Source organism: Vulpes lagopus, chromosome 1, assembly GCF_018345385.1.
Source record: "Vulpes lagopus strain Blue_001 chromosome 1, ASM1834538v1, whole genome shotgun sequence".
Lineage (NCBI taxonomy): Eukaryota > Metazoa > Chordata > Mammalia > Carnivora > Canidae > Vulpes > Vulpes lagopus.
Window position 1 is genome coordinate 184,020,480 of NC_054824.1, and position 17,919 is coordinate 184,038,398.

Below are 17,919 nucleotides of genomic sequence, written 5' to 3' on the forward strand. Positions count from 1 at the left end.
GACTAACCTAACAAATGCCTTGGGGGAAGCCCCAGGGGGTATAAGCCTATCTGCTCTTTTTTCTTTTCTACAGGACCCTTCGTGCCTTGATGGGCTCCTGGAAAGGGGCCTCAGAGGATAGTGGAACAGCCCCAAAGAGAAACAGTAATGGGGAGGCTCATCGCTGGCCCCCAGGTGTGCTGCCCCAGGCCGGAGGTGGCCAGATGCCATGACCTCCCTTCCAGCCGGCCCCAAGGGGTTTGCAGGGCAGCAGGGCTCACCTGGAGCTGAGCTGTTGTATGGAAGTGCATGGCGGGGTGGTTGGGGGGCAGGGCAGGGGACACAGAGAGGAGCCTCATGACCTCCAGCTGGCCTGACTCAGAGTCACTTAGGCCAGTGACCCTCCTCCAGGGACCAGCTCTTCCTCCCCAGTGACAGAGCCAGATCAAAGGGGAACTCCGCTATGGCAGGAGGGATTTAGATAAGCTAGCAAAAAGAACTTCCTGCCTGCGAAGATCTCGGATCTGGGTAAGCCCAGGAAAGGGGAGCCCGGGAGTCTGCAGAATCCTTTTGCTCAGAAATCATAGCCACCGATACCACTCTTGCTTCTTCTGTGCATCCTGCACTCCGCGGCCTTGTCTGATCAGGGCCATACCTACCTCACATCTTCTGGGAACCTACGCGTCAAGCTCATTCACACACATGGACACGCGTCATGCGTCCTGACAAGCCCAGGAAGCAAGGGGCATCTCCCCCATTTTACGGAGGCTGGGGAAGCTGAACTCTCACCAGCCCGAAGTCGCACAATTCACAAGAGTGGAAATGAAATGCAAGCCAAACCCGGCCCTGCCCAATCCGGCCGCGTTGTGGCCCGAGCGGCCCTGCGCCGGGGCAGGAGAGAGTCTGGCCTGGAGTAAAACGATCCCCTCGATCCCCTCGGAGGATCCCTGGATGGATCCTGCCCACGGCTGCCGGCAGCGCCCCGAGCACTCTGTTGGGAAAGCATTTTTCCCGTTTTGTGGAGTTGAGAGAGCCCAGGCCTGGAGCATGGAGAAGCGTGGAGCCAAGAAGCCGGGAGGCTGCCTCCCTGCCCCGGGAAGGGGAAGGCGGCTCTCCTCTGCAGCAGAAAGAGGGCGTCCACACCCCCACCCTAATGAGCATCCTCTCCTCCTCCTCCCCGTGGCAGCCTGCCAGCTCTGGGGAAGGCGGCTGGAAGCAAAATCCCTGCTCTCTCAGGGGAGTCTGGCTCCCAGACACCCGGGGGCTTTTAGCTGACTTAGCCCAGAGAGGCATCTTCCCATAGATGCCTCTCCAGAACAGGGCGGTGAGACCCAATTTGGGGGGCTGGCTCTTTCAGCCGCAGGGATTCGGAGCGGGGAGCCACCGGAGACCTGTGATTGCCAGAGGGGCGTGCAGCCCTGTCACTGGACCTTCTCAGGGCCTCGCATACCCTCCCCCAGCACAGTCCTCCTGAGACTGCCTTCAAGGAAAAGACCCGGGCTGGCTCAGAACCCCCAAACAAGGAGGCTTTGTACTGTGGGGTCAGAAAGCATGGGTTTATGAGGCCCTAGCAGAACTGGTGGAATGGGTCAGTCAACGCTCTGTGCTTGACTTCTGCCCTCAAACATGTTCCCAAGTGCACAGGGAGAGGGTGCAGACCCTCCAAGACAACCTAGGGGAAGCCTTAGGGGTGTCAACTCAGGGCACCTGGCCTTCCACCCCTCTTCCCCCCTCAGATGCCCTTGACCTTTCTCTTTCAGTTTATCCAAGTCCTGGCCAGTAGCTTCTGAGTAGCCACCAGGGACAGGAAGTCCGACAGGAGAGGGAACCTAGGGTAGGGTCTTGTTCGTGGCCCCTAGGCCATCAGGGTCTCCCCTGTGCCCCAGGACACCCCCTAGCGAGGCTGAAACCAGGCTCAGGAGGAAGCAGGAGGCCCGGCGGAGTGCAGGGAGGTGGCGGAGGCTGGGGAGCGGAGACGCTAGGAGAAGCTAAGGGAGGGGGCCGGGCCCCGTCCCAAGCTGGAAGGCGCGCAGGCCTGGCTGTGAGCAGGAGCTTCCCGAGCCCTCGCTGGACTCTGCTGCAGGGAGCCTGGGAAGAGCGCGAGCCTGGCTCGGAAGCACAGCTCAGCTGCGCTGCAGCACGGCCCTCCCGTCCCACTGGCTTCTCGGGGCAGCTGGCAGGGGTTTCCCATGACCTCCCAGGAGACGGGAGACTGTGCAGTGGGGCCGAGCGGGGAGCGCCCAGAGCTGTGACGGCATGTGCATCATGCGGGGACGGCTCAGTGGGAACTGGGCCCCGGGGACGCTCCCCTGCTGAGGAATGCAGAGCAACAGGCGGCCTGCCTCCAAGCAGCTGGCCCCGGCAAAGCCAGCGAGCCTCTCCCTGCACACTGGCCCCGGCCCCTGGTCCTCCGTCCTCTGTCCTCTGTCCCCATCGCCAAGCTCTCCTCTGCACACCTGGACTCCAGTCTCAGGTGAAAGGACCAGCGGCCTCCACCATGCTCTGATGGTGGGCTTCCACCCAGCAAGGCGGACAGGATAGGGACGCAGGTATTTGGGGATGGGGGACATGGCACTGCCTCCCTTCCACACCCCCAAGCAGCCAGAGGTGAGAGAGGGACTGTTCCAGGCGTCAGGACACTGCCACCTGCCACGGGGCTTCACAGCCCCCACAAGCTCCACCACCCCAGCCTCGAGGGATGGAGGGATAGCTCGCTGGAGCCTGGCTCCCCTCCCAGGGCAGGGAAGCGTCCTCTCCTCCCCAGCCTAGTGGCCTCTCAGTGCCCCCTCCAGCTTTCCTCAACAGGCTGCTATGTCTAGAGGGCAAAAGGAGAGGTGGGGACCCAGGACACCCGGGGCCTGCCCTATAGCTGGTGTGGGGGCCGTCGGGATGGAAGAGGAGACTCAGCTACCCCCCACCCCCCAGCTTCCTTTCCTAGGGAGTGGCAAGATGGAACTCGGGCAGGAAAACAAATTCCTGGGGGCAGGAAAACAAATTCCTGGGACAGTGGCGTGGATCTAAGGAAAGAGTGAACAGTTGGACTTCTACGCAGCCAGACGGGGAGAGCTCCCCAACCCGAGAGCCAACGGCCCCAAGGAGGAGCTAGGACCACGGAGGGGACCGCAGCCCCTTGCTAAGCAACCCCAGAAAGGGACATTTAGACACATCTCCCCTCTGCGGAGCATCCCCGCTCTGCGTGGCACCCGACGCCTTCCTGAGTACTTCTCGCACGCACGTTGCTGTTCTGGGGACCAGGGCGGGGTGGCATGTGGAGAAACTGAGGCAGAGAGACTCTCACAGCAAAGAGCTACTTAGAGCGGCACTGGGGTGGTTTAGAGCAGTCTGAGGAGCACGTGCTCGGAGGGAGAGAGCCCTGGGTTCAGATCCAAACTCCTCCATGTACGGGCTGTGGGCGTTTGCTCCTCCGTACAGTGGGAATAACCCCACTTAGCTGGTGGGGCTCCGGTGGGGTAGAGTGGGACGGCGTAGGCAGGCTGCCTGGCACAGGGCAAGGGTTCAAGAGGTAACAGTGCTCAGCCACCCCCTAGTTCAGTCTTCTTTGTATCTGGGCATGCTTTGTGCTATAAAGAAGTGGAAGGAAGGAAGGAAGGAAGGAAGGAAGGAAGGAAGGAAGGAAGGAAGGGAGGAAGGGAGGAAAGGAAAGGAAAGGAAAGGAAGGGAAGGAGGGAGGGAGGGAAGGAAGGGAGGGAAGAAGGGAGGGAAGGAAGGGAAGGGAAGGAAGGGAAGGAGGGAGGGAAGTAAGGAGGGAGGGAAGGAGGGAAGGAAGGAGGGAAGGAGCTTAGCTGGAGAGGAACCTTCGACCCTTCGTTGTATCTGACCTCACTGCGCCCCACACCAGACACACCCCTCAGGCACACTAAGTTAGGGCTTATTTCTCAAGCATTTTATTCCCCTCAAGCCTTTAGGGGCCCTATGGCTTCTGCTCCCTCCGAACCGCTGCTCTGTGACAACAGGCGTCCGGCCCGCTCTGCGCCGGGTGAACCGAGGCCCAGAGGACGAGCAGACAGGAGGCCCCACGACGCAGCCAGTGGGCGAACCGCACTGGCCCCAGGCCTGCCCTCGCCCCGGAGCTGTAAGAGCAAGGGTGCCGGGCTCCTGTCACCTCTGCCACTTCCTCAGCCCCCGCCCCGCCCCGTCCCGTCCCCCCCCCCCCCCCCCCCCCCCCCCCCCGAGGGTTTCAAGGCTGAGCCCAATTGGCTTGGGGCTGGCGGGCAGGCAGGCTGGGTGGTGGCAGGGTTTCCGGGGCCTGTGCTTACTACACTCCACTTCCGTGTGATGACATAAGTCCTCTTTCTGCAGCAGGAGGCCACCACCGGGACTCTCGGGCCTGGGGAGGGCCTGTCTGGGCCTCGGTTTTCCCACACCTGGAAACCGGGGAGCACGGGACACCACTGGCATTTGTTTGGCCCTGGCTGGCCTTGGGCTCCCAGAGGATGGGCCTCGGAAGGCACCCCCACCCCCACCCTCGCACGGTCCTTTTCTATCCTCTCCAGTCTCTTTGCCCCGAGCCACCAAGTCTTTTGATTCAAAATTTAGACAGACGTTGACCAAGATCGCCGAGTGGCCAGAGGCTCTGGAAATAACTACAGCTGGAGAACCCAGATGAGCGGGGGCAGGGGTAGGATCTAACACTGTCCGTGGGGAGCCCCTCCGTCCTCTTCCCGCCGCTGCTCGCCCCTGGAGTGTCCACGGATAGATGTGGGACCTGTAGAGGGACTGCCCCACCCCAGCCAACTAAAGGATGGAAGCTTCGGGAAACCAGGCAAAGATATCGGGGCCAGGGGTTAGGCCCCACTGAGGGCTCCCCTCGTGGCAGGGATTCAGAAGTGGGGGCTTGAAAGGGTCTTAAAGAAACGTACCATGTGACTTGGCTTCCTTCCCCAATTTCGCCTTTGCCAACTTGCATTTCTTAGCAGCCACCCCTTCCCCTTCTACCCCCATCAATCAGGCCTGTGTTGCAGCCCAGGGCAGGGCACAGCTCAGCCTCACCTCTCCCAGGCATCGTCCCCCTGCCCCCCACCCATCCCCAGGTAGAGAGAGGCTGGTTCTAGGCCAGCCTTGGGCCCAGGGAGCTGAGTCCCTACCTACAGGGGATTAATGGATAAAGGGATCACAGGGCAGGACGGACAGGGGCTGGCCTGGGAATCTCAGAGCAAAGGCAACTAGCCCGGGTTCAGGGGGCAGGTGGGCCAGACTGCAGGGAGGCCTGGGGTAGTGCTTTTGGGGTCTGCTGGTGCCTAGACCTTCTCCCCTTATCTCACAGCCCCAGGTTCTGAAAGTTTCCTCCCCTGGCTCTCTCCCAGCCCCCGCTGGCCTGTGGAGATTTGCACACGGCCAGCTTTGATCCTCTTCCCAAGGAGATTATAGGGCCAGGAGCCCTGAGCCTGGCACTGCTCACCTAGTCTAACAGTTCCTGCCAGGACCTCCCCACTCACACAGGCGTGCATGTGCACATGCGACACACGCACACGCACACACACACACACACACACCCCAAACCAAGTCTGTCTCACTCCTGGCCCCCTTGTCCCAAGAGTTGGACCCAAGACTCGCCATTTTATTCTCATGGGAACTCAGACAGCACTTGAGTTAGATACAAGAAAGCACTTCCAGGAAGTCAGACAGCTGAACCTGGCACCAGTTGGGCCCTTGACAGCTCCAAAGCCCCGGCCTTTCCCAACTCCCATACTCTAGCCTGCCACCCAGTCCTTTAGGTGGGACAAGTGACTCCTGGAGACGGGGTGGGGGGTTGACGGGATCCAAAAGCATGGGGGGCTCTCCCCTACAGCTCCTCAGTGGCACCATCTGCTCCCTGTCCCGACCCCAGCCCTAGTCTGGCCCTATTCTCAGCTCTTTGATTAGAAACTGGGTTCTGTCCAGGCATTGTCTGCCTTCCACGGCCGGCTGCCCATTGAGGTCTGGCGTGTGCCAGGCTGGGCGCTCAGGCTGGAGTGGGAGGGGACAAGTGGGCTGGGCGCTCACCTTCCAGAGGCCCCCTAAGGCCTGGCTCTCCTGATGTTCAAATCTACCCACCCCTCCATCCGAGATCAGCAACTGGAGGCAAGGAGGGGGGGGGGCATGTGGATGCTACTAGAGCAGTCTGAGTGGGAGGCAGAGATGATACCCATCACCCCCAAAGAGCTGGGTGCCGTGGGCAGGCACAAGCCCTTCTCCGGAATGGGGCTCAGAAACCTTCTGCTGGTCGTGCTAAGAAGGCAACACCAGCTTTTCCTCACTCCTCTGCACAAAGTGCCAATCCTATGGGGTTTTCCCACACTTTACTATGCCCCAGTCTAGCCGGGGGAGGCTTGGCGGTAGTAGAAGGGGCTTTCTTTGGCTCCCTCCTGTAAGATGGAGTCTAAAGGAAAACCCTCAGGGGAGGAGCGAGCACCCTAAGTCCCTTCCTTCCCAGCCCTGCCTGGTTCACAGTGACTGGGGCCTGGGTCATTTCCCTTTTATGAGGTACTTGGACTCTCCCGGGCTGCTGCAGATGTCATATTTACATTTCTCACTACCCCCACCCACCCACCCACCACCACTTGTACCTCCCTCCCTCGACCTCCACAGGATCCTGCTGCAATGTCAGCCCCAGCAGCAGCCTGGCCCCGCCCCGGCCAGCCCACCAGGCACCTGCTCGGCTCCTCTTTGTCTCTCTGGCTGCTCAGGGCCAGAAAGGCTGTGTTCAAGTGATGCTGAGGCTGCACGATGCCTGGGTGGGAGGCACCTCAATCTCTCTTCCTGGACCCCAGAGCTGCAACCAAATGCCCACTCCTCCTCTCTGGGCTGCAGAGGACTGGCCAGATGCCTGGGGGGGGGGGGCATCCGCCCTGGGGCAGGAGGATGAAGCTTTTCCATAGTCATCCCTGGTCCTGTCTAGAGTGACTTCCATGGACTCTTGGAATCTGGGTCACCTACAACCCAGGGAATCCAGAGACCTGTCTCAGAGACCCACCCTAGCCCTGGAGCCAGTACCCCCACCCCCATCAGACGGGGCTGGGGCACAGATGGGTGCATTTCTCCACCACCCCTGCCTTGGTGACCAGTCTCAGACTGGCACGCTCCCGTCGACAGACCCCTCTCAAAGAGGAAAAGCCAAAACAAAAACAGGGAGAGGTGGTGCGGGGCGTAAAGCGCCTCCACCCAACACAAAGGGCTCAACTTTACATGATTTCCTGCCTCACACCTCTGTGTACCCCTCCCTGCAGAAGCCCCCTAGCCTGCTCCTCTCAGTCCCTGCAGGTCCCAGGTGAGACCATGCAACCCCCCCACCTCCATTTTATCTGAGAGCCTGAAGATGAGGTATCAGCGGCACGCCCTCCGACCGGCCCCCTCCGAGGTACAACCTCAGCACCCCGCTTCCTCCGTGCCCTGGCCCCATCTCCTCTTGGGACAGGGCCAGGAAGGTTGTCTCCAAAAGCCCTAAGTGCCCACAGCAGGCCAAGGCACCGGCCGGCCCTTCCATTCGTCCCTGCACTCAATCCATCTTTGTCTGCAGAACCGGATCCGGGCCGGGCGTGCTGCCTTCCTAGCCCACCCGGGAGCAGGGAGCTGGCCCACTGGGGCGGACTGGGGTGGACTGGGGTGGACTGGGGTGGACTGGGGTGGACTGGGGGCAATCACCCCCTCCTCCTCCATACCCCAGCATGAGACAGCAGCCCCAAGGGGAGGCAAAGAGGAAACACACAGACGCTCCGGCCTGGGCCAGGGCTGGGGCTGGGTGTGAAATACCGGATTTCCTTGTTTATTCGATTTTCTGATCATTAAGGGCTCCCAGGAGGGGCCCGAAATTACCACCCCAACAAAGCCAGCTTCCAGCAGCCCGCGGGCCGCGCATCTCCCGAGGCAGCCGCCCCGCTCCCTGGAGCCGGCTGCGCGGTGCAACGCGGCCCCACGCCCACGCGAGACAAAGCCCCGCGCGCGGTGCACGGCCCTACCTGACGGCCACCTTGACGCAGCAGTCCCCCTGGCCGGCCATGGTCCTCTGGCTGCGGGGTCCGCGCGCGGATCAGGGGCGGGGGCCCGGGGGCCCGAGCCCCGGGCTGCGGCTGCGGCTGCGGCTGCGGCTGCGGCTGCGGGAGGCGGGGGCGCGGGCACGGCTGGCGGGCTCTGCCGCGGCGGCCGGAGGGGGCATGCTCGCGGGGGGCGAGCGCAGGGGCTCAGCCGCGGCCGGGGCAGGCCCCCCGGGGCTCGGCCCGCGCGCCTCCTCGCGCCATCGGGCGGCGGCGCGCAGCTCCCCACGGCGCGGACACGCGCGCACACACCTCCCGCCCTGCAGCCGCCTCCCGCCGCAGCGCGAACAAAGGGGGCGGGGGCCCGCCCGGCCAGGCCCCGCCCCCGGCCCCGCCCCTCCGCGGCTCGGCCAATCGGAGGCCGGGGCAGCGGCAGGGGGCGTGGCCTGGGCCTTTAAAGGGCCCTCTTGGCTCGCGGCCACGCTCGCTGGGGGGGCCGGCGGGATGCGAGCGTCGCGGAGCAGGAGGAGGAGGAGGAGGAGGAGGAGGAGGAGGAGGAGGGCGCAGGAGCCCCCGCCCCGCCCCCGCCCCGCCCCCGCCCCGGAGTCGCCGACCTCAGCCTCGATGGCACCTCCGTCTCGTGAATGAGGCCACTGGGTCGCAGAGAGGGGGCACTCCCCAAGGTCACGCCGGCTGGGTGGCTAAGCGAGGGGGGAAGACCCCAGGTCCCCCCCCCACCCCCCCACCTCCGGGCGGAGCCCCGAGCTCCAACGCATCGCGCAGCGATTAGCGGTTTATATTTCGAAAGCGCCTGGGAAGCTTCCCTTCTGATTTATAGCAGAATTTGTCACCTTTTACTGAAGGAGATTCTTGCTGGTGACTAAGGAACATTATCCGGCCCCCCCCCCCCTCCACCCGGCCGCGTTTTAAAGTTCGTCTTTGGGTTGATTCCTGGCTATAGGCTCCTCGCCCTGATGGGCCCCTCCCTGTGCTGCACCGAGGAGGCTCCGTTGACCTTTATGACCCACAGATGACCCTTGGGGCCTGGCTCACGCCCCGTTGTGGCCCTGGGGGGCAGAGGGTCAGGGTTGGAGGCCGGAGCTGCCCAGGGAGACCGGAGAACAAAGGGGGCGCTGGAGGCTGGAGCCGGGAGGGCGCTTGGGTACAGAGGCTGGAGGGGCGAGGGGCGGGGTGGGGGGAAGGGGACCGAGCAGTACAGCTGCCTTTGCATGGATATAAACGACAAGGGGGAGCCCTGGAGCCTTTAGACACAGGGCAGAGATGGAGAAGAGCAGTGCTCTGAGAAGTGGCAATTCCCTCTCCACTCCACCCTCCCTCCCCCTGAGCCCAGACACCTTCTCCCTGCCCCGCCCCCCAACTCCCAACATTGGGGCCATTCACAGGGCCCTCACCCGCCGGCCCTCCCTTCCCACACTCCAAACAGCTCCCTCCCCTGGAAGGAGCCCAAGAGGAGGACCCAGCTGCAGCTCCAGATGTGGATGATGCTCCCTGGGGGAGGGGGAAGGGGACTCAGACTCCAAGCCTCTTGCATCACCCTCCAGGGATGATGAAACTATGTCAGAGATTTTGGCAAGGGTGTGGGGTAGGGTCTGAGGACTTATCTGTTGGTGGCATCCTCCTCCCTTCCCTCCCCTCCTCACCCCCACGGATAACCGCTCCATCCAGTAGTCCAGATCGCTGCTAGCCTCAAACCAGAACAATGATCACTTCAAGGGCAAATTTCAAGGGCAAATCAACATCGCTCCCCCCCCCAACCTGATGGAAAACAGGGCACCACCAGCCGTGCCCCAAGGGTGGAGGAGGAGAGGCAGGCAGGCAGGCAGGCAGGCGGCACAGCTGGGATCCTGCACCTTTTATTAGCATTTGAACCTAGAGGAAGCTCTCTGGGGGCCAGTGGGTCACCCCTCCCAGAGCAGCAGGCCTGTGGAGTGTTGAGTCAGATGCTGGACACTCTCTCCCCATCTTCCAACCAAATAAGGGATGGGGAGGCAACTAACATTTAGGGACCACCTATGAGAACCGGATCCGGGCCGGGCGTGCTGCCTTCCTAGCCCGCCGGAGAGCAGGGAGCTGGCCGGCTGGGGTGGACTGGAGATGGAGCCCTATGAGAACCAGGTGTTTTACATGCAGAGTCTCATTTCATTCTCCTAGCCTTGTGAACTGGGCCTTATTATTTCAGTTTTGCAGGGATGGAGGATGAGTCTCACCCAGCACATAAGCGACAGACCCAGGATTTGGACTCACAGCGTCTTGTTCCAGACTTCCCAGATCACCTCTAGGCAGCTGCCCCAGGGGAGGACGATGGGCTGACCCAGGCTTTCCCTTCAGGTCTAGCCCTCCTGGATGGTGGTGCTGCATTTTTTGCAAAACTGCTCTCACGAGAAAAAAAAGAAAAAGAACTGCTCTCACGCCCACCAGAGGCTTGACTTGACTTCTCTGGGGCTCATCTCCCGCTTCCTGTCTCTAGGAGGTCCCCCCTGACTTCCGAGAGTAGGTGACCCTTCTGACTCACAGCTTCACTGCTGGGAAATGGCGCCAGAGCTGCTGCACCAACCTCCCCCACCCCCCATCCCTCCAGGCTAAAAGATGTTGAGCCAGGAGGAGCAGGGAGGCACTGGGGGCTGGAAACTCAGGCCACCTCAGCCGCTCTGTCCTGGGTCCCCAGGGAGCAGCAGGGCAGCAGCGCCCAGAGGTGAGGCCGGCAACTGGGCACAGAGGTCAGAGGGGGATCCACGATGTAGCAGGAAGAGGCTTAAGCTGTGACTCGGGAAGATTTAGGTTAGATGGGTCACAGGACGCTGGGGACCGTGCTGTCCCTGCCCTCTCAGCTCAGCCTCTACTTCCTCTCCCTGGTTTGTTCCTTCCCACTCCTTCCCACCCCTTCCCACTGCTTCTCCCTCCTCCCCTCTCCCTCCTCCCCTCCTCCCCTCGGCTCTTTCCTTCCCAACCCTGAAGTTAATCTTGCCTATATGCCTGTCTCCCCCAAACCCCACCCCTCTCCTCTCTGCCCGACAGAAACAGGCAAACACATGTGCACTCTACCCGGGTTTGGCCCCGAGTCCCCCAGTTGGATAGGGGTTTGGGCCCCGGTTCTTGTCCTGAGCTGGGGCCTTTTCCCACCAGGTGTCTAGGGGCCTCCATCATTTCTCTTGACAGGAGCCGTGGGCGTCTGGGCAGATGGGAACGTGGGGGAGCTGAGGAGGACCCTCTCCGAGGCAAGAAGCTCCCACTCCTGTAGTTAAAATACTGCAGCAGCAACTCAAGGAAGCCATCTGGCCCGGATCTCTCAGGCACGGCCTAGCTCTCCACTGGCGACCCTCGAGTGACAAATCAGTACACCGAAGAGATGCCCTGAGGCTCTGGAGAAATGTCTCCAGAGGTGGCCTGCACCACCTGCACCACCTCTTGAGTCCTGATCCCTTTTATCTCCTTTAGGGTTAGCACCAAGCATTGGCATTTGCAGAAACTATCTGGGCACCGTCCTGAAGTTCTGGGGGTGGAAAATAGAGAGTTCTGGACCTCCGGTCCTAACGGCCGGCCCCACCCCGGCAGCTGTGCTTGGGTCCATGGGAGATCAGGCATCAGCCCATCCTGCCGGCCAACGGTCCAGCCACACACCGCCCAGTGCCCACCTGGAGATAGAGCCCAGCTCTGCCTGCCAACGGGAGCTCAGAATCCCAGAGAGGGGCTACTGGGTGCAGATTCAGAGGTCTGAGCTCAGCCTGACTTCCTCTGTTACAGAAGGAGGCAGACTTCGCCTTAGAGGCAACCAGACTTCGTTATAAATAGCAGGGAGAGAGAGAACTGCTGTGGATTATAAACACCCTGTCAGTCCTAAAAAAAAACCCAACTATTTTTGGTTCCAAATGTTAATGACAGTTTAATTAATACTCCACATAACCTCAGACATGGGCTTTCCATCCACTTTCTACTTTCCCATGCTTCCCAGAGGCAGGAGGAGCAGGTGTGGACGAATTCTCAACGTCACAGAGCCCGAACGTTGAGAAGAACCCTAAGATCATCCAGTTTTACAGCTTCATTTTCAGGTGAGGGAACTGAGGCCCAGACGGGTAAAGATACTTGTCCACGGTTGCACAGTAAGCTACTGAGCAGGGACCAAAAGCAGGGTCCCCTGAGTCCCAGAGCAGGCAGCTCCCACAACGGCATGGAGGGACCCAGAGGCTAACCACTCAAGACTGGGCTGCATGTGAGGTTATGATTCGGATAAAAGCTAAGACTGTGCAAAATAACCAGAGGCAGGGATGCCTGGGGGGCTCGGCGGTCGACCGTCTACCTTGGGCTCAGGACCAAGGGATCGAGTCCCCCATCGGGGTCCCCGCAGGGAGCCTGCTTCTCCCTCTGCCTGTGTCTCTGCCTCTCTCTGCGTGTCTCTCATGAATAGATAAATAAGATCTTAAAACAAAACAAAACAAAACAAAACAAAACAAAACAAAACAAAACAAAACAAAAAAACAGAGACGGCCTGGAAGCCCGAGTGTGGCGCTCTGAGTCAGAGATGTGGGTTCAGATGCGGCGCCGCCACTCACTAGCTGTGCAACCCTTGGTGAGTCCCGGAGCTACTGCAAACATCCGCTCCCCCACCTCAAAATGAGGGTAATCCTACTCGCCTCATCTCAGGACTTGGACGAGGGGGAAGTAAGGTAACCTGGACCGAGCACCCAGTACGGTGCTCGGCACTGCGCAGGTAGTCCTGTCCCTCCCGTGGCCCGTGGATTCTCCGCCCCCTCTTAAGCGGGCCTCGGTCCTCGAAGTGGACATGAAGGTCTAAGATGAGAGTGGATGAGGCTGGTGTGAACAAGGTGATGCGGTGTGGCTGGCCTCCGTGCTCGCCGGTGGTCCAGGCAGGTGACCCAGGCAGGTGATCCAGGCAGGTGCCTCTGCTGGCCGCTCCGTGGGGAGGCCGGGGGCGGGGCAAGTGTTTGCAGATGCAGGACGCAGGATCCCTTCTGTCCACAAACACTCCTGCTCTCGGCCTCGCTGGTGGTTACCTGGAGGGCATCCGAGCTTCATTTTCCTCACCCCATGTGCTACCCTGGGCCGAGGATGTTACGTAAGATTTCTCGTGTAATCCTCACGTCTAATCCTCACGGCGATCTCTAAGTAAGTACCGGCATTGTCCCCATTTTGCAGAAGAGGAAATGGGCTCGAGGTCACTTGGCTAGGGTAGCAGTCATCAGTGCCGTGCACCAAATACGTCCGGCTCTCTGCCTTCTGTCACAAGGCAGGACTGCGCGTCCTCTGATGTCAGCTGTGGACGTGTGACCGACTTTGGCCAGGGGCACGTGGGCAAAAGTGACCCGTATCACGTCTAGGTGGAAGCTTTATGAGCTTCCGGCGCCCTCACACCGCTTCAGGTTGTTTGTCGGGTTTGAGTGAGAAATAAACTTTTATTGTGTTAAGCCGCTCAAATTATGGGCTTGGCCTGGCCTAGCCTAGTCGGTAAAGGGGCAGAGCCAGAATTCAGACCCCAAAGGGCCCAAGGGCCTCCCAGGACTCCACCCGCCTGCCCAGGACACACGAAGCCCCTTGTGGATTCTGATCTGACCACTTGTGGGGCCGCAGAAAGGGCCCTGCAGCCTCTCGGCCTCCGCTTATCTCTACTCCCTATGATTTGACTTAAGATTTTTTCCACGTTTCCAAATTGTTGGGGCCCACGTGAGCATGGCTCCATGTCAACCCCTTGGGGGCCCAGGGTCTTGTGGCAGCCGTGCTGAGCCAGCCCTTGGGAGTCCTCAGGAGCCACTCTGAGAAGTAATTAGAAAAAAACCCCAAGGGACTTCGGGTGCTGCTGCCTGTCGCTTGCCTAGGAAACCGTCCTCAAGTCTGATATCAGGATGTATCTGTGGGACCCCCAGCTCCGAGCTCCTAGAAGAAGCCGACTGGGGGTCACATGGATCCCCTCGCCACTCCCCTGTCTGATCCTTGTGCTGGGCATCGTGTAAATGCCGCAGCCCCATACTGTCACGTAGGCCTCATGACGCAGGAACCGTTATCAACCCCGTATTAACAAAGGACATCAAGACTTGCCCAAGGTCACGCCACGCGTGATGGAGCAGGACTCAGAGCCACCCAAGCAAGCCGGATTCCGGTTTCATCTTGTGTTGGGTTACAGTGAAGAGTGAAGACGGGTCCTAGGGCATCTTTGGCGGCTGCTGAGCTGAGTGAGCAGAGCCCCCGAGAGGCCACCTGCTTCACAGGGTCACACAGTGACTGGCACACGGGTGTTCACAGAGAATTTATTTGTCCTGGCTCCAGACTGGAAACAACCCAAATGTGCATCAACAATGGGGGGTGGGGGGTGGGGGTGCGGAGAGGAGGGAGGCAGGGGCCGGGAACAGAGCTGGGAGGGACGGCGGTGTGGGGGGGCACTAATAGGCATCAGGAAATTCGGGGGTGCTGGTCGATCTGTCATCTTGATGGTGGCGTTCCTTCCGCGGCTGTGTATGCGTCCTTCAGAAACGGTCGAATGGGGCCCCTGGAATCCGTGCGGTTTGTTACATATTAATGATAACTCAATGAACTGTTCTTAAAAGGCAACTTGTTCCAACTTCTTTGCTCAAACAAGGATGCAGAGCACCTTGCCTGGGTCCCGGGGACAAAGAAGGAACAGGAGTCCCGGCCACCTGGAGGGAGAGCTCACTGCCCTGCCTCATGTGGCCTGTGGGCTCGGTGAGGCTCCCGTCTCCCCCAGAAGGGACAGTGGGGGGGATTAGGGAGCTTGGAGAGGGGAAGGACACGCGAAAGGAGAGGGAGCAAGCAGGGAGCCGAGCTGGCAAAGCCAAAGGGGGGCGGGAAACAAAAGAGAGGACCAGGGGGCACCTGGGGGGCTCAGTGTTGAGCGCCTGCCTCCGGCTCAGGGTGGGATCCCCAGGTCCTGGGATCGAGTCCTGCATCGGGCCCCCTGCTGGGAGCCTGCTTCTCCCTCTGCCTGTGTCTCTGCCTCTCTCCCTATGTGTCTCATGGATAAATACATAAAATCTTTTAAAAGAGAGAGAGAGAGAGAGAGAGATGCCTGGGTGGTTCAACAGTTGAGCATGTGCCTTTGGCTCAGAGTGTGATCCTGGGGTCCTGGGATCGAGTCCCACACCAGGCTCCTCTCAAGGAGCCTGCCTCTCCCTCTGCCTGTGTCTCTGCCTCTCTCTCTCTCTCTCTCTCTCTCTCTGTGTTTCTCATGAATAAATAAAATCTTAAAAAAAAATAAAAATAAAAAAATTAAAAAAGAGAGAGAGAGATGACCAGGAAGGAGGAAGGAAGGGGGCAGAGCTCCTGCCCCAAACCTGGTGGTGAGGAGGGGGCCTCTGAGGCAGTCCTGGCCAGGACCCCAGAGAAGCCACGTCCTCTTGCTTCAGATGCGACCCCGTAGGTGCCTTCCCTAAGCCCCACCCTCCCCTAGGAGCCAGTGATTTCCAGTCTCCAGGGATGCATCATTTCCGTGGATTTTAATAGATATTTGCTACAGCCAGACCCTGCAGAGCAAAATGCCAGCAAACAAACATTTAACACTTTAAAAATAGGAGGGGATGGCGGGGGCGGGGGGGCAGGTGTTGGGGACTTGCGGGGAGAGGTGGTAGGGGGAGATCACACAGGATCAACCTCTGAAGGGCACTTTTACAAAAATACATCAGATTGAGAATTTTATGGGGCGGTAGTGAGTGCCTCCCCCCAGGCTGTGCGCGTGTGTGCACGTGTGTGCACGCGTATGCATGAGTGTGCCGAGTCTCAGGGGGTGGTTTTCAGAGAATTTCAAAGGCCCTTTGACCGTGACAGCCTCCGTTGGCCTGAGGTGACATAATCTTTTGAAAACTCCATCCCCCCCAGCCATGTACTTCCTGACACCTGTCCGGTTGGCAGAGGGACGCTCCGCCTCCAGGAGAGGATGCAGAGAGCACGCAAAGAACTTTTTCCTCCTCTTTAAGTTCCACACCAGGTTGGAGGCTCCAAAGAAGAGTTAGAAGTCAGGACGCAAATCTGAATGACCTCAGAGGGAGAGGCTACAATCTGTCTCCCCACCCCAGCCCCACGATGATGACGACGAGGGCTGGCCAAGCGGATCCAGGAGGAGATGGGGGTGGGGGTGAGACTCCAGGCCCGGAGGCCCGGACATGAGGCACCTGGAGAGTCGGCCTCCCATAGTGGCCAGCGCCAGGGCAGCAGGACCCCCTGGCAGACGGCTCCTGAGGGTCGCTGTGCTGAAGGCCCACCTGCCCTCTGAGCCATGACAGGTGCTGGGAGCCCCGTCCACCTCCGTCTGCCCCAGAACAGCCCCGCTCAGCGCTCAGGACGGGATCCACCTGAGTGAGCCTTCATCCCCGCCACACCGATTTGTGTAAACTGCCCAGAGCAGGTGGGTGGGGTCTCTGCACCCCCTTCACCAGGGGCACTGGTGGTACTGGGATGCCCCGGGGCAGTGGGGAGCCCACCCTCGTTATAGTAGGTTACATGGTATAAAATTGCTGTTTTATAGGCAAAAGGGATGGGATGTCCCTAACCTCAAATGACGCTGCTTGGCAGTTGACGGGTGTGCTGTCCTGACTTCACCCGTCCTCCTCCCTCCTCACTCCTCCCTCCTCCCTCCTGCCTCCCTCCCTTCCTTCCTTCCTTTGCTCCTTGCTGGGGATACACACTTGATAAACTCACTGTCCTTGAGGGACTCTCAGGAGAAAAAAACCAGCTCTAACCGCCTAGCCACCCTACAGGGTAATAAAAGCCCTAATAAGAGTTCACACTCACTCACAAGGGCACTAGGGGAGAGGCGAGGGCAGGATGGGGGGGCAGGCCATGGGGAAGGCGCAGGGCGGCCTGGGCCAGCAGGGGCTGCGCCGTGGCAGGCTGGGGGAGCCTTGGGCCAGGTCCGCGAGGGGTTGAGGTGGGATGAGGTGGGGACTGGGGGCTGGGGCCTTGTCGGATCCCAGCGATGCGAGACGTCAGCGGCTGGATGTGTCCCCTCCACTTCACTGCGCGGCAGGTGAGGAGGGCAAGGGCGCCGGCCTTTTAAAAATGAGATGCACCTGCGAGCGGTGCTGCCCCCAGGCCAGGCCTTGGACCCTTGGGCCCTTGTACCTGCACAGTGCGGGGGTGGGGTGGGGTGGGGGGGTGGGGGTGGGGGTGGGGGGATGGGGGGGTGCGGCCCCTCCTGGCTCCTCCGCTGGCTCTTCTCAGTCCTGGTTTTCTTCCTCTGGCTGGAGAGCGCCTCTGCCCTACAAGCTGTTGGCCCCACGATGGGTTCTTGGGATCTGAAGCCAGACAAAGGGGGACAAGGCCAGCCCTGGGTGGGCAGGGCCTTCCCTGGCGGCTTCTCTGGGAGGCGGGAGTGGCCTCTCCACCACGGGCTGTCCTCTCCGTCCTGGAGGCCTGCGGGGGTTGCCGTCTGAGGCTGAGCCCCCCGGCTGCGGGCACTCGGCCTTCCATGGGGCCCAGGACGCCCTAAGCCCAGCGCCCACCCGGAAGGGCCTGCCCGCTCGCTGGAACCAAAGCAGCAGCTTCTTACCAAGGGCCGGGGCTTTACGCGGTCGCCTCCCCACCTTCGACACCCTGGAGGTGGGACTTCACCTTTCACAGAAGGAGGAGCGGAAGCTTGAGAGGACTGTGACCTGCCTGGAGGCTGGAGCCTGGGACCCAGGTGCCCGAGGCTGCGCCCTGGAACACGCTGCGGAGGGTGCCATGCGCTTCCTTCACGGACCCCTCAGCCCTCCCTGCCCCGACCACGTCCCACTAGGCCCCAACAGCCACAGCCACCCTCACTGGTTTTGCAGGGGGCCTCCCGCTGCGCTTCCCACAGCCTAGTCCGCTGCCGGCTGTGGCCCTGTGCCCTCCTCCCTGTGCCCTCCTCCTCCCGCCGCTTCTGGGGGGCCCCAGGTCTGCAAAGGGACAGGCAGGGACAAGTAGGGGGGCCAGCACACGCACACGCTGCCGCTGGCCGGGCCCGCAG

General features: G+C 60.8%; 1 protein-coding gene across 4 annotated transcripts in view; it reads right to left on the reverse strand.

The window, feature by feature from the left end:
- The window catches only part of KIF21B (kinesin family member 21B), a 47,444-nt gene extending 39,174 nt beyond the window's left edge, over positions 1-8,270 (reverse strand). For all 4 annotated transcript variants that reach the window (XR_005988383.1, XR_005988381.1, XM_041758781.1 and 1 more), the window contains exon 1: positions 7,935-8,270. Coding sequence is in view for 2 of the 4 variants with exons in the window: in XM_041758781.1 (XP_041614715.1) it covers positions 7,935-7,975 (41 nt within the window). In the remaining 2 variants the exon portion in view is untranslated. The remainder of the gene's footprint in view (positions 1-7,934) is intronic.
- Between the last annotated feature and the right edge of the window lie 9,649 nt (positions 8,271-17,919).